This window comes from Suncus etruscus, chromosome 17 (genome assembly GCF_024139225.1).
Source record: "Suncus etruscus isolate mSunEtr1 chromosome 17, mSunEtr1.pri.cur, whole genome shotgun sequence".
Classification (NCBI taxonomy): Eukaryota; Metazoa; Chordata; class Mammalia; order Eulipotyphla; family Soricidae; genus Suncus; species Suncus etruscus.
Genome location: NC_064864.1, coordinates 31,501,731 through 31,518,652, shown reverse-complemented (window position 1 = coordinate 31,518,652; position 16,922 = coordinate 31,501,731). Strand labels below are relative to the sequence as shown.

At 36.0% G+C, this 16,922-nt stretch overlaps 1 protein-coding gene across 1 annotated transcript in view; it reads right to left on the bottom strand.

The window, feature by feature from the left end:
• WDFY4 (WDFY family member 4) overlaps nucleotides 1–14,786 on the bottom strand; it is a 239,321-nt gene extending 224,535 nt beyond the window's left edge. The window contains exon 1 of the mRNA XM_049790636.1: nucleotides 14,550–14,786. Within this exon, the coding sequence (XP_049646593.1) occupies nucleotides 14,550–14,786 (237 nt within the window). The remainder of the gene's footprint in view (nucleotides 1–14,549) is intronic.
• Between the last annotated feature and the right edge of the window lie 2,136 nt (nucleotides 14,787–16,922).

The window sequence follows — 16,922 nt, the reverse complement described above, 5'->3', positions numbered from 1 at the left end:
TTTATAGCACAAATTATAAGTAAAGATCAGCACCCACAAAACTCCCATGATCTTTTGATAAGGTATGACATGAAAAAAGTGCTATAATTTTTTAAAACAACCAATAAAGTTGACACCTAGATATATTCCCCAAGGAAATGCTGGAAAACATGCACAAGGAGTTTCAAACAAGAAACATGACTATAACACTATCTGAGGTTGTGAAAAATTAATATTAAATAATCAAATAAATAGAATATTTAGAACTGTGTGAATAACATGTGATGTATGTAAATAATAGGGCACTGTAGAGAAAAATGAAGAATAACTAGAACTATTTGTGTCAATATGACTAAAACTCAGAAGTAGAATATTGAATATCTAAAGCAAGTTGAAAAGTATATTTCAGTGTGATTTTACAAAACCCTCTGAAACTGTATGTGTTAGACAATAATACTGCTATGATAATATTGTATATATGCAAAAATTTATCCTATGTAAAATTTATATACATATAACTATCCAACATAGATAATGGTAATTCAGGACAGTGGTTTCCAGTGCAGGTAGGCAGAAAAGAAATTAGGTCTACTTAGATATTTAGTGTTGTAAGCAAAACCTGGTATAAACTGAAATATCTTTGTTATGTCCTATAAGTGAACATAGTTTCCCTTTTCTTTGCAAATGCAAAGTGTTTTCATCATTGCTAAATGATGACTGTTAAAGATATTACATATCATAAACATATTAATTCAACTATTGAACATATGATTGGATGATGACCAAATGCATTGCCTACTGGACTTGTGCCAATTTCTTGGCCAAGGGTCTGTATTCTTGTTTCCACTGATCCTTGCTGCATTTTTTGATAGGTACTATTATTGCTGCTGTTGTTGTTGTTATTTCTACTTAACAGAATCGGAGTAGGCTTGAGGTTAATCCCACAGAATCAGTTAAATAGCAGAATCAAGAGCTGAATTATCTCAGGCATATGCAAACATTCCAAGTAGCTTACACATATTGAAGAAATTTATGACCAGCACCTGGAAACTGCCTAGCTAGCATTCAAAAACTATAAGCCCTGAAAAAAGAAAACTGAGTTCTTCTGGCTGAAAATTTCTGTGGCAAGATGATTCCTACCCCCCACCCCCCACCCCATGAGAAAAGTCTCCGCTCTGTTGTCTTCCTAACCAATTCTGTCCTTACCCCCTGCACTGGCAAACCCCTCAAAGACCAATTTGCAGGCAGTTGACTCAGAAGCATCTAGATCGTCTTTGAGCCTTGAGACACTAAGAGGCACTCTACAATAAAGCAAATTGGGCCACTGTGAGTTGAACAGTAATTGTATACTCAGCCAGAATATCCCAAGGCTCACACTCCTTACGGGGACAACAATGGACACTTCTGGAGGCCATGTTAACTCTTTCAGGCCACCGGGGTGCTGTTTGATGCACAGATGCAATCATTTACTGAATGGTACCATGGAGACCCCAAAGAGTTAAGATAGTTTCCAAAAGGACCTCGTTTTTTTTCTCAAACTGGGACTTGCATGCTGGGAGGATATTGCTCAATATTTTAAAAATATTTTATTTACTCACATTATCTAAGCTGCCTCATCATGCCTGGTGACTGTCCCCTCATATGGAAGAAAGAAAGAAAATGATGTTCTGTTCCCCAAAGGAAAATAAGGAGTGACAAAAAAAAACTCTTTAGAAGAGAAAAAAAAAAAACTAGCGTTTGAATGACAAAGAGAACAGAACTTGATTTTAAATATAATCGCAATATTCCTATTGTGATTGTCTTTGTTATTGCTGAGTTGCAATGGGAAATAGTGTTTTTTTTAAGTAAGCTCCAAATATTTCAGACATGAGTCTCCTCAGCTAGTTTACGCCACTGACCTTTTTCTAGGTAAATTTTTTCAGTAATATATCAAAATTTTGCTAACACAATAAAAAAGTATTTTTCTCTAAATGGCAATAAATCATGTTGCAGACCTCCACACTGAGCTGGAGGAATTGGGGATGGACAAGGAGAGGTGTTTACCCTCACTAGCCCCTCTACAGAGCACAATTGGAGATAGTTGTTGGTCATTCCTATTATTCTATTTAATATTAACAACTCTTGGCTCTACATTTGCTCTTTATATTAATGATTGATCACAATCATGACTCCTGCACAACTGACTAAGTAGTGTCCTAAGAGCACAAACCTTTACACATGTTCATATACTTACATGCATCTGCACACACACACAGATGTGCTTACCTTCAAGCACAGTTAATTAATAATAATTCCAATACTTCCATTCTAGAAAATAACTAGATTCTTGGGGGCCGGACGGTGGCGCTGGAGGTAAGGTGCCTGCCTTGCCTGCGCTAGCCTAGGACGGACCGCGGTTCGATCCCCTGGCACCCCATATGGTCCCCCAAGAAGCCAGGAGCAACTTCTGAGCGCATAGCCAGGAGTAACCCCTGAGCGTCACAGGGTGTGGCCCAAAAACCAAAAAAAAAAAGAAAATAACTAGATTCTTTATCTTGATCCTTATTGTTTCATAATTCTGCTGCTATCTAACACCCAAAATTAAAAGCTTATTAATAAGTAACAATTTTTTATTTTTGTGAGGGATATACAACTTGGGTAGGGATCTATAGGGGTAATATTGTCTCTACCACTCAGCTGGATGAGGGACATAAGGAAATCCACTTCCAACATAGTACAGTACTGGAAGTTCAGCTACAAAATCAGGAATCTTGGGTTTTCTCCACGCACGTTTTTACGTGAAGCTTCTTAGAGTGCTCACAATATGGCAGTCAGTTTTTTAGACAATAAGAAACCACAAGTCTCTCAAGATCTTTACTTGCAAATATCAGTTCTTCCCTATCCCATCACAAACATATACAAGTTCAAGGGATGGGTACATAGATTCCATCTCTTTAAAGGGAAGAATTTGAATGCACTTGCAGCATCACTGATATAACCATAGTTATATGAACTGTTCCACATCCACAGTTCCCCTTTTCATTCCCAACTGATCCTATCCCACATGTTGTATGGTGAAAACAGTGAAGAATTTTTGAATTCTCCCAAATGCTGGAAATTCTTTACCCCACTGCCTGCTTCTCCCAAAGAATATATTCTTAAGACAACCTTCAGCAATTTACAGCTTTAGATTTAACTTTCCTGCTTTTTAACATTACAGAATATCTAAAGACAATGTGAGAACCAGAAATAGACACTATTTTTCCAAAATAAAACTCAGCTTAAGACTGGGAGGATCTGCCTATACTTGCTATAGGAATGAATACCTTCTTCACTTTGTGTAAAAGAGCCCCTGAACAGAAGAGTTCTAGAAAGAGCAAAAATAATCGTGTCAACAAACTGTCAATTTAATTCTTCCTGAAAACATTGTTCCCACACAGAGATTGCTGACTCTGAGTGGCTTGTGTGTGATGCAGTGAAATTCCTCTTTGTCTAAAACATCCCAGAGTCAGCTATTCCAACATCACATAGCAGGGCATAGGGAGAAATTGTTATACCCAAGAGGAAAGTGAGGCACTAGTCATGTGAAGCTATTGGTCAATGAGTCATGGAATGGGAAAAGAGAAACCAGATGTGTTTCACTCACCACACATACACTGTCCTAAAGAGCCTGTGCTTCACAACACAGGCCTGTGGCAAACTCCATGGCTCTATTTCTATTTTTCACTAACATGTGGGTGACATTGAACAAGTTATTTAACAGTCCAAACCTCTTTCTTCATTCCTCAAAACTATAATAAAATAGCATCGACCCACTTCACAGGGCTAGTTCCAAGGCTCATAAACACTAAACAAAATGCCTGGTTTATTTATTATAATTTAGTGAATATTATTTGTGATCAATGAAAGGGACTCTTTGCCCTTCTAAGAATTTTTCTTTGATTCATAAAAAGGATTATGGATCCTAGAGGTGGGAAGAGAGAATGTCTTTCTGACTCATCTCGCAAGGCAGCCCATATTGAGTTTTCTATGCCCTGATACTCCAATAGATTCATCCTCCCAAAAAAGTAACCAAAATTATATTCTTCTCTCCTTAACAATAATTAAATAGTTCTCAACAGGTTGAACAGAGGAAAGGGTTGGTTTTTACTGCAAAAGCAATCAAGTACATCTTTGTATAATTACTTAAAATTGTTGATTATTTGTACATAAAAAATGTCTGGAAAATGAAGGTTACCTTCTGCTATGTGCTTGAAAAAATCAGATAATGACAAAAGTCAAAAGAAGCTAAGAGATATTCTTTAACATGGTGGTGGAAAAACAGGTGCATCTAGGAAACAAAAATCAAAAAGTTGTTTCCAACAGGAAGCTCACCATGCAACAGAATGGGAAGATAAGAGGGGTGTGTGTGGAACACTGGGATGAAAGTGGAGGGTGGAGGGTATGATACTGGAAATGTTATATAGGAAACCATACCAATAACAGTTTTCGGAACCACAATTGATGAAAATAAAATGCTAGAAAAAGATATTCTTTGGGGAAATTTGTCAAAGAAGAAGCTCTGAAGGAGTTCACTGCAGAAGACAATGACTGCTGTTACCATAGTCACTAAATCAAGATAGGTGATAGTCACTGGTATGAGACAAGCACAAGTTTCATTCTTCTCCTAAGCCCCTCATACCTGTGAGCTACCTCTTTCACAGAGAGTATACTTGATGAAAAGATTGGGCCAGTTAGCAAAGACCCACAACCCAGGAATCAAGCCCAGTCTGAACAGGGGTGGCAATTAAAAAAAAATCTCATGTGCACGGTCTTAGAAGAAAATTATTTCAAATCATCTTTATTTTTCTTAGGCCCAAGCAAGAAGAATCAGATAGCTGAAGTTGAATTCTACCATATATAGGCATTCAGAATTTTTGCCAAAGACTCGGGATTCTCAGCACCCAGTCAGGGCATGGTTTTTGTAGCAATGAGTTATTGCTGGCAACTATGACCCTAATAACTACATCCCATAAAAGGTGACATCACTTTCTAAGTGAACTCAACAAAAGCTTTAGATAATGTTTGCCTCATATTGTGGCATAGTTGATATATTTCCACCTTCACATATATTTAAAAAAGACAATTGGTCAAAATTTCACTAGCTCAATAAATCTTAGTATTTCAGCATTGCAGAATGACAATATATTAAAATCAGTTGCATTTTACACATTAATAATAAGTTATAAAGAAGTTAGGAAACCAAACTTAAATAAAGAGTAAAATACTTAAGAAAAATTTAGCGAATGAAGTAAAAGAACACACTAAAAACCATGAAATTAATTAAATAAATTGAAGACAAAAGGGGGAAAAAAAGAAAAAAAAATCTTAGTATTTCTAAGTAAGCCCTTTATAGACAACCTTGAAAAATATTGGTTATGATAATGAATTTTAGTACAGAGTAGCTGTAAGTTTCACATTCTACATAAATATCTAAATTCTAATGGATATACATCTTCATACACAAATATATAGTGTAATATATATTAAATATAAATGTATATATCTTTATCTACAGTATTATATATACATGCAAAGCTGTAGATGAAGATAAGAACAACTAGGACCTCACACATCAGAAACATGATCTACTACTGAGTTACATTCCTAACCTATATTTTAGCTACATTGGCACTCTTATTAAGTTCAGGTTTTAGCTGCATTATCACTAAACCAAAAGTAATAAACCTTCTGTTCTTCCTCCATGCCCTCCTCACTACCAACTCTTTTTTCTAACCAATTCCTGACTGAATGCTCTGGCTCTGGCTATTTTATTAATCAAAATTTAATATGATAACAGGTTTGAAGACATGTCAATAAATGTAATAAAAGAACATAGAGTTTTAAGAAAAAACTAAAGCCTGTAATATTATACTGCTACAGGATATTTTTAGAGACAGACTCTTGGAATAAAAAAAAAAAACAGGTTGTGACTTCAGTTTAGAGAAAAATACTGCAATAACAAGTTTCTGAAAGCAGGTTGGAAGATAATTTGGACCTCTATGCGATTCATATGTAATAGACTTAATCACCACTCCTATCTTCCCCTACCAGTCTTCTAGAAAATTCTTACTGATTCCACTTTAAAGATAATGAAAATGCTTTATTTTGGAAAAACAAAAGGCCACTAATTCATGTGAACTTACTGTGAGCCAAACCAAATATGCTGGGAACTACTTAATATTTTCTACTCTAAATTGAACTCTCCATGAAGGTTCATGAAAAGGTTCTGAAAACCATCTACCTTCATTTCTCAGATTCACCATGAGAACAGAACAGAATAGGAAAGCTTAATAAATACTTGTATAATCAAAAAGTTGAATTTACAAATCAACAACTTGCATAAAAAAAGGAAGTGTCAAGCACTGGTTGTTTCATGAAATGACTCACTCACAGACTCATGTCTGTAATGATATAGTCATTTCACTTCATTACATGAGTGGATGGAAAATATACAATCAAGACTAGCAACTCAACAAAATTGGGATCCCTATGCATTCCCAGTGAATGTTAAAAAGGGTTGGGTTGAATACATATCACATGATCTCTTCCATAAGAAAACGCTTGTGTAGTAGCAGAGAAACACAAATCTCTTACTCAGAAACTGAGGCAGTCAGGGCAGAAAGAATTAGGAATAAGAGACCTAACTAAGATATCTCTCTATCAGTTTCTTTATTCTAGTTCAGTCTTGATACCCCAATTACTCAATCTGTGGAATAGGATGTACAGATTCTGAGTCTAAAATATGGGAGAAAATAATGAATAAATAAGCTGAAAGTTATTAAGAATTTTCTATTAAGATATATGCACATATTCTGTGTATCTTATAAATAGAATGCCAAGAAAATTCTGAGACATTTTTGAAAATTGTTATATATTTCTGGTTAATATGTTAGAGGAAATAGTTCACAGAGGACTTTTCCAATAAAAACTCACATAATCTAAGCCTTCCCCTATCCTAATCTCCTTTTAAAAGTGAAAAATAGCTCTGTGTTTTTAGTATAGGTATATCTCTTGTTGATAAGAACAACCAAGTTCAGGTCCTGGGCCCTATCACAGGCCAAATGAGTTGGTCCTGCCATGAGGGAGAACACAAGATATAGGCCTCTGCTTCCCACCAGTGCTTAGGACCACTTCTATGACTGGGTGAGCTAACCCTACCCTGAGGGACAGATCCAGAGAAGCACCTCTCTTAGTAAATGAACCCTATGTAGCACAGCATGTAGAAAACACCGCACAGTTAACATGACAATGGGGAAACAACGCAGACATTCACCATGCGTAAATGGTAACTCTGATGGCCAGAAAAGTACTAATCACCTATACAGCTCTCAGATAAAGTCTTTAGAGAATAAATATGGAGGATGCCCAAGAACTCAAAGAAAGCATGGACTAAACTGAACAAGCCACAACAAACACTCAAGAAGATATGAATAAAAGAGATTAGATTTTTCAGAGTTGAAAAAACATGGTAGACAAAATGAAAAACTCACAGGAAGGCCTAATTGCAGAGTAAGAGCTGATGAGGACAGAATCAGTGATCTGGAAGATGAGCTGATTAACAACTCCATACAACACAAAAGGTTGGAAAAAGCCTTAAAATAAATGAAGAAATGATGGAAAAAGTCATCAAAGAATATGAACAGATGAAAATAGGAGTCTGGAATAAATTCAACAACAACAGCATAAAAGAATCATTGGAGTCCCAGATATCTAGAAGAAAATCCTCATGAAAATCAACAGTCAAGGACACCAATGCGGAGAAGTTCTCAGAGCTAAAGAGTGCATGCAACCATATCCTGGATTCCCAAAGAGTACCAGCTAAAAAAGATCCAAAGAAAAGTAACTCAAGGTACATCATAGTCACAATGATAAATACTATAAATAGGAATAGAGTACTAAAGGCAGCGAGATCCAAAAAGTAAATTGCATACCAAGAAGAACACTTGAGATTTACAGCATATATGGGGCCGGAGAGATAGCATGGAGGTAAGGCGTATGCCTTTCATGCAGAAGGTCATTGGTTTGAATCCTGGCATCCCATATGGTCCCCTGTGCCTGCGATTTCTGAGCATGGAGCCAGGAGTAACTCCTGAGCACTGCTGGGTGTGACCCAAAACAAAACAAAACAAAACAAGATTTATAGCATATTTATCACAAACAACCCTCAAGGCCCAAAGACGGTGGTAGAACATAGTGACAAACCTCAAAGAAATGAATGCTTTGCCGAGGATACTTCACCCAGCCACTTGTTTTCAGGTTTAAAGGAAATATACACAGTTTCACGAATAAACAACAACTCAGAAAGTTTACAAATTATAAACCAAACTTGAAAAAAAAAAAAAAGGAGTGGACTTTAAGGCAAGACTGACCCAACAAGCACACCAAACTCCTACAAAAAGATGCCACCTAAACCCATAGCAATCATCTGTATCGGTAATCATCTGTAAATCCATGACATATGGATCACATAGGGGGTCAATTATCTTTGAGCCTGCCTTCAGAATCCTGTTATTGCAGGATTCTTCTCCAAACTAGACACAATCTGTTTTGCTTTTGATTCCAGGAGCCCATCTCAAAAATCCTGTAGAAGTATAATAATACAGGTTTTAATTTTTTTCTTGGAGGACAACATTGGTGGTGAGAAGGCCCCTGATTCAATATCACTATGTACCTAAAACTCTATGTTCTTTTATTAAATTTATTGGCATGTCCTCAAACCTGTTGATCATATTAAATTTTAATTAATATATGTACTAAGTGACCAATTAGGAGTCACAGAGTGGCAAAATGGATCAAAAATTGAATCCAACATTTTTTGCCTTCATGAAACCCAGCTGAATAGTAAGAGGAAATATTGAGTAAAAATCAAAGGCTGGAAAACAATCATTCAAGCAAATAATTCCCTTTATTTATTTATTTTTTTGTTTTTTTTTGGGCCACACCCATTTGATGCTCAGGGGTTACTCCTGGCTAAGCGCTCAGAAATTGCCCCTGGCTTGGGGGGACCATATGGGATACCAGGGGATCGAACCATGGTCCTTCCTTGGCTAGCACTTGCAAAGCAGACACCTTACCTCTAGCGCCACCTCGCCGGCCCCAACTCCCTTTATTTTTTTAAATAATATTTTTATTTAAGCACCATGATTATAAACATGACTATAGTTGGGTTTCAGTGATAAAAAGAGCGCCCCTTCACCAGTGCAACATTCCCATTACCAATGCCCCCATCTCCCTTACCCATCCTGCCTGTATTTGAGATAGGCTTTCTACTTCCCTTATTCATTAACATTATTATGATAGTTCTAAGTATAGTTATTTCTCTAACTGCACTCATCACTCTTTGTGGTGAGCTTCATATTGTGAGCCAGTCATTCTGGCCTTCATCTCTGGGAATTATTTGAATAATGTCTTTTATTTTTCTTAAAACCCATAGATGAGTGAGACTATTCTGTGTGTGTCTCTCTGACTTATTTCACTCAGCATACTAATATCAGATGTCTCAGACTTTAGGTTTAAAATGTTAGAAGAGACAGAGATGGACATTTTAACTAATCAAGGGATATACACAATAAGAGAAAGAATCATACTTCTAAACATATATTAATCCAATATATACCCAGCAAAATACTAAAACAACCAATGATTAATTTGAAGAAAACTTGTATCAACACAACATCACTTTTTCACTCCTTGATAGGTCAGCCAAGCTAAAAGTTAACAAAGATATACTGGCTGTGAAGGAAGAAATAGAAGAGAGTAGCTTAGTGTATATATAATTGTATATAGTGTGAATCTTCATTCGTACAAAAATACTGGATTCACATTCTTCTCCAATGCACATGGGACATTCCCTAAGATATATCACATGCTGGGCCATTAAACATATCTCCATAAAATCAAAAGGATAGAAATTGTTTCTGCTATCTTCTCAGACCATAAAGAACTAAAAATAGAGGTTAATTACAAACAGACATGGAGAAATCACTTTAAAAACCTGGAAATTAAACAATTCACTGCTGAACAACCAATGAGTCAGAGATCAAATCAAAGAGGAACTCAAAAGATTCTTGGAAACAAATGAGAATGAAGACACAAATTATCAGTATCTGTGAAACACAGCAAAAGCAGTATTAAGAAAGAAATTTATAGCATTACAAGCATTCATCAGAAAGAAAGAAAAGGCCTAAATAAATAATTTAATGGCACAGCTAAGAAAATTGAAAAATGACCTAAAACATCAGCCAAAAGTAAGCAAGCAGAAGGAGATAATAAAATTTAGAGGAGAAATTAATGAACTGGACACCCAATAAACAATCCAAAATAAAACAATATAAGCAAGAGATAGTTCTTAAAAAATAAACAAGATTGATAAATCATCAGCAATACTCACAAAGAAAAGAAAGGAGAGATATTTAATAAGCATAATCATATGTGAAAAGGGAGAGGTCACTATAGAAACTACAGAAATTCAAGGTGTAGTCAGAGACTACTTAGAGAATCTCAAAGAGAAATAAGAGAACCTAGAAGAAATGGATACTTTTGGACTGCTACAATTTTCCAAAGTTGAACCAAGATTCTCTAAAATACCTAAAAGGACCTATAACTATTGAGGGAATTGAAAGATTAATCAAAAAACTTTCCTCAAAACAAAAGCACAAGTCCAGATGAATCCACTGGTGAATATTTTAAACCTTTAAAAGGGATCGACTGCCAATCCTCTTCAAGTTTTTTTGTTCATAAAATCGAATAAATAGAAACCCTGCCAAATAGTTTCCATGAAACCAGCATCACACTGATATCAAAAGCAAAGACAACACAAAAAAAGGGAATTATCGGCCATATCCTTGATGATCACTGATGCAAAGTTCCTCAACACAATACTAGCAAACAGAATCAACAACTCATTAAGAAACTTATATACCATGACTAAGCAAGATTCATTCCAGGCATGCAAGGGTAGTTTAATATAATGCAAATCAATCAATATAATATATCATATCAATAAATTAAAAACAAAAATCATAATAATAACAACAATAATAGCCATAATAATAGCCACTGAGAAGGCATTTGACATGATCAACATCCATTCATGTTAATAAGAGCTCTTATTAGATAGAAATTGAAGTAGCTTTCCTTGATATTGTCAAAGCAATTTATCACAAACCCATTGCAAACACTATACTCAATGGGGAAAAACTAAAAGCCTTTCTCTTTTAAGATCTGGCAGGAGACAAGCTTGCCCTCTCTTGCCACTTCTATTCAATATAGTACTGGAAGTACTTGCCATAAAAAATTAGGCAAGAAAAAGATATCATATAAAAGGGAGAAGTGAAGCTCTCATTGTTTGAAGATGATATGATACTGTATATAGAAAATCCTAAGAACTCCACAAAAAGCTTCTAGAAACATGGGCCAGAATGATGGCTCAGCAGTAGGGTGTTTGCCTTGCATGCGGCTGATTCAGGATAAATCTCGGTTTGATCCCTGGCATTCCCCACAAGGTCCCCCAAGCCAGGAGCAATTTCTGAGCACAAAGTCAGAAGTAATCCCTGAGCATCCACAGGGTGTTCACACGCGCGCACACACACACACACACACACACACACACACACACACACGCACACACACACATACACACAGGCTTCTAAACACAATAGACTTGTATAGTAAATTGGCAGGCTACAAGGTTAATATGCAAAAATTCATTGCTTTTCTGTATACAAATAAAGAGAAGATATTTAAAAAAAAATTAATCTGATTCCCAATTGAGCCTCAAAAATTCAAATACATTGGCATCAACTAAAGAGGTGAAAGAGTTATATAAAGAAAACTACAAAGCACTGTTTCAAAAAAATAAAAGAGCACACAAGTAAAATGGATACATATACCCACCTCATGAATTGGGGGAGGGTTAACATCATCAAAATGCCAATACTTTCTAAAGCATTGTACATATTTAATGCAATTCCTATAAAAAATTCCATGACATTTTCAAAGAAGTGGATCACTCTCCTGAAATTTATATGGAGAAATAAATGCCCATGAATAGCTAAAGCAATTCTGGCAAAAATACAAAATGGGAGGAATCACTTTTCCTTTTAAATTACTTTAAACTGTACTATAAAGCAGTAGTCATTAAAACAGCCTGGTATTGGAATAAAGACAGACCCTTAAATCACTGTAATAGACTTGAATATCCAGAGATGGGACCACAGGTTTATGAACAATAATTTTTTTATAAAAGAGGAAGAAACGCAAAGTGAACACCACTCTTGAACAGTGGTGCTGAGAAATCTGATCAATTACATACAAAAAAAATGAACTCAGACCTCTCTTTAACACCAAGCACAAAGGCCAAATCAAAATGGATTAAACACCTTAAAATCAGTCAAAAATCTTAGGGTAAAACATAGACAGAACACTCCATAACATTGAAGCCAAAAGCAGTTCAAGGAACAAGCATCATTGACCAAGCAAGGAGAAGCAAAGATAAATGGGACTACATTAAACTCAGAAGTTTCTGCACTTCAAAGGAAATAGTGATGAGGATATAAAGGCCATCCACAGAATTAAAAATCTTTTCACCAGTATCTATCATATAAGGGGGTAATATCTAAGATATACAAAGATCTGATTTAACTTTAGAAGAAACAAATACATCTAACCTCATCAAAAAAATGGAGAAAAAAATGAAAAGACATTTCCTCAAAGAAGAAATCTAGATGGCCAAAAGGCACATGAAAAAATGCATCTACACCACTAATCATCAGGGAGATGCAAATCAAAACAGCAATGAGATATATTTTACACCACAGAGACTAGCACATATCACACACACACACACACACACACACACACACACACACACACACACACACACACACAAACAAACAAACAACCCAAGAACTACCAGTGCTGGCATGGATGCAGAGAGAGAAAGGGACTCTTATTCACTGCTGGTGGGATTGCAGACTGGTACAGCCTTTTTTGAAAACAATTCTTCAGAAAGCTAGAAATTGGTCTTTCATAAGATCCAGCAATACTACTCCTAGGCCTACCCCAGAACAAAGAAACCATACAAAAACACCCCTTGCACTCCTTTGTTCAGCACAGCCCTATTTACACTAGCCAGAATCTGAAAACCATTTAGGTGCCTAACAACAGATGGATGGCTAAAAAAAATTGTAGTATATCTACAGAATGGAATACTATGAAGCTGTTAGGAAAATAAAGTCATGAAAGTTGCTTAGACATAGATAGTCATGGAGTCTATATGCTGAGTTTTATGAGTCAGAGGGAAAGAGTTAGACATATATCTTACTCATTTGTGGGATATAAGAAAAACAAGACGTAGCATGGTAATAATACTCAAAGACAATAAAGATAAAAATCAGGAGATTCAGCTCAGGGTAGAAAGCTTGCCACAGAGAGTGGTGAGTATAGCTTGAGTAGAGAAGGGTCTACTGGGACAATGATAGTTGGAACAGATCACTCTGGACAAGAACTCAGCACTGAAAATGAAGAAACTAACAGGCAAGGCACCCCTCCATTAACAATAGTGAAAAGCCCAGTGTCAAAAAAAAGAAAGAAAAAAAAGAAAGTGAGAGAAGCGTGTCTGCCCTAGAGCAAGGCAGGTGTGGGGATGGAAGGGAAACAGGAGACATTGGTGATGATAAAGATGCACTGGTGAAGGATGGTGTACATTGTATGACTTAAACCCAACCAATGAACAATTTTGTAACCAGCATGTTTAAATAAAGCAATTAATGTAAAAAATTAAAAAATGTATAAAGATGATATATATTATGAAATGTTGCCAGTATTTATGACACAACTACTTTGTGCATTTCATATTGTTTTGGACTAAGGTGAACCATAAAGACAAATTTTACTAAAGTATTCAGATATAAAGACCCCCCCAAACTCAATTGTTATGCAAAACTATTTTTTCATTATAAAAAGACATCTCAGTTCTACAACTAGCCATCAATATCTTCAACCATAAGGCAGATCTTATTGGCTAGAGCTTCATTCCAAGCTAGTACAGCGTATATCCAAGTCATTACCTACCAGCTGTCACTAACCAGAAGACTGACCCAGTTCACAGACTGGATTTGGTCCATATACCCAGTTAAGGAAGTATTGCTCTTGGTGACCCCATTTGTTCTATTTTGGCCTTCATGACTAGTACAAATTCAGGCAGTTTCTTCCAGGTTCTGATGTTGGCATTACCAGCACTTGAAGTTGCAGCCAAACCTGCAGACCAGGCCTCAGCATACACATTCCTTTTCTAGCTCCCAAAGGAGGTTTCTTCCCTAACTCCTGGGTTAAGATTATAGGTGGACAGTGCTATTTTTTAACTAAAGGAACAATATTACTAAGGCATCTTTCCCAGCTCATCCTAGAGACTGCCCTTACTTGGCTTCTTTATTAACTATCACACTCTTTCCAAGGAAACAATCGAATATCTAAATGCATCAACTGCCACTTCCAGTGATCCAAAGCACTGAGTCATTTTCTATAGTTTTAATAATAAGAATACCAACCTTTAGAAACAGTGGGAGAAGACTCAACAGATTCTTCTGACTTTCACTTGGGTTCCTATGGGTCAACTCTTTATACTCCAGAAACCTTTCTTCTAGCTTCTCCCAAAGAGCCATGGGGCTGGGAAACTGCCCTTCGGGTGATAATTCTTTGGGCTGAGCAACATGAGGCTGGTTCTTGTTTTTGCAATGTGGATCGTCCACTCTGTCTTCATTCTTTGAAATATCTTCTGCCTCCATGCCTTAGAAAAGCCGATCTGAATCCAGAACAAAGCAAAAATGAAAAGCCCTGTCCCACACTTCCTGAAGACCTTGGTTATGGTACAAGGTGTTAGACTTCCTCTAAGAATCTGAAACTTACTAAAATAAGGAAGACTTTTAAAAAAAAAAATAGATCATATTTAGATGTGACTCACACATATTAATAACCAAACGGGAGCTAGGCATTATGCTGGTAATTTCCACTGACTCTTGAGAGAGATGGGCATTTTAATTTTCTCTGCACTCATAAGAGAGGCCAAAGGCCATTAAATTCCAATTGATTTGAAACCCTTTACCACTGATGCTTTGACTGTCTATTACATGATGCTAAGCTTTTTTTTTTTTTTACTGGTAAGTAAAGAGAACATATATGTGTAAATATCTTACCAATGTGAGTAGAGGAATGTAATTCTCTATATTCCCTTATAATTTATTTCCTTCTATCTCAAAGGTTCTACACATTATTACTTGGTTCATACAGAGTATTTTTAAAGACTGTTCTCAGAATTCTCTTTAAATTCCTGTGCTGATGTTAGCATCTCCTCAACTAGTGTACTGGGGGACTTGTTCATACAGGATCTTAGGTCAGAAGACTTAAAGACCTAAGGTTAGGCAATAAGACTAGCCAAAGACTGACTTGCTAGGTAGGTAACTTAAAGAGAGGCCCGTTGGGAGAGTGTTTCCATTGTCATTTTCTTTAGAAGACAGTCTCAACAAAATGTAGATTTGTTTTTTGTTAAAAGTGCAAGAAAATCTTAGGGGCTAGAATGTACAGGTTCCATGCAAGAAGCACTCTCTAACTGCCGTATAGAGGAATCCAACTTAGAATCGGAGTAGATATAATCATACATCACAGGGTAAACTATACAGATGGCATACATAGGTGGGTTTACCAAGTTTTTAATCAGAGATACAACTACTTGAAGCATACCCCATACTTAATTTTTATCCCAAACACCTATTTCTAGCAAGAAGCAATGAGAGTTAACTATCAACCATGTGGCCAGGTAAAACACTGACATTTTGAAAACTTCACATTAGTTAGGCACAGACCTATTTCAACTTAATTTCAGAAGTCAAGTCTTGATTATAGAAGCCATGTAAGTTGAACAAAAGATGAACAAAAGATTTCAAGAAGAATCTCAAGCCTGCTGTACTCAGAGAAATGATCCAATATTATAGCTTTTCATTATGAATAGAGCACTTAATTTAAAAAAAAAAAAACTTAGGGGTCTGGAAATATAATTCACTAGTTAAAAACATGCATAAAAATAATTTTATCTCCAGCACTGCAAATATACATGCTTATTACTGTGCTGAAATAATTTTTGCTTATTCTTTTTGTTTTATCAGTGAGGACTTGAAGAAAATTTTATTTGTGTAATTCTTGGCATTGCCTCTGAGGATCAGGTAGTAGTGTTCTTCATATTCCTTAATTCAATGTGCTCTCTTCCCTGACCTGGGGCAGGCTCCCTTCTGATTTTATTGATTTTTTTCCCTTAGACTGATATCCCTTTATTTCTATGTATTCCCCATCACATCTATTAATAGAATGGACCTTATAAACAAAGATACTGATACATGACTTATGAATTTTTGGGTGTATGGGAAATGATAACCAGAGATTGAACACAGAGCCTCAACCATGAGAGCCATGTATTTGACTTCTTTAGTCAACCATCCTACCTGGTGCATGACTTCTGAATACATAAGTTTTAAGTTCTCCAAATACTCTCACATGTATTTTCTTTAGCTTACTGGTTTGCTAAGCATTTCACTTTTCTTTAACACTGTACCACGTAGCTCTATGTTTATGAATTTCATTTCCTCTAACTTTTTGGGCCCTGCTAGCAAGTACATGTGCTTATTTTACTTGCTTATTCTGCAATGGTAAGCAGCTACATTAACCACATCTTCCCAGTCCTCCCTTGACCCTCTCCTGAACATTTCCATATGGATCTCCTTACAGTGCTGTGGGTGATTGGCTCTAAGTATGAACATAAAAGCAGGAGGGCTGATCCAAAGATAAACACCTCCTCAATTCAACTGAGCTCCAGGAGTTAAAGTACCTTATATATATATATATATATATATATATATATATATATATATATA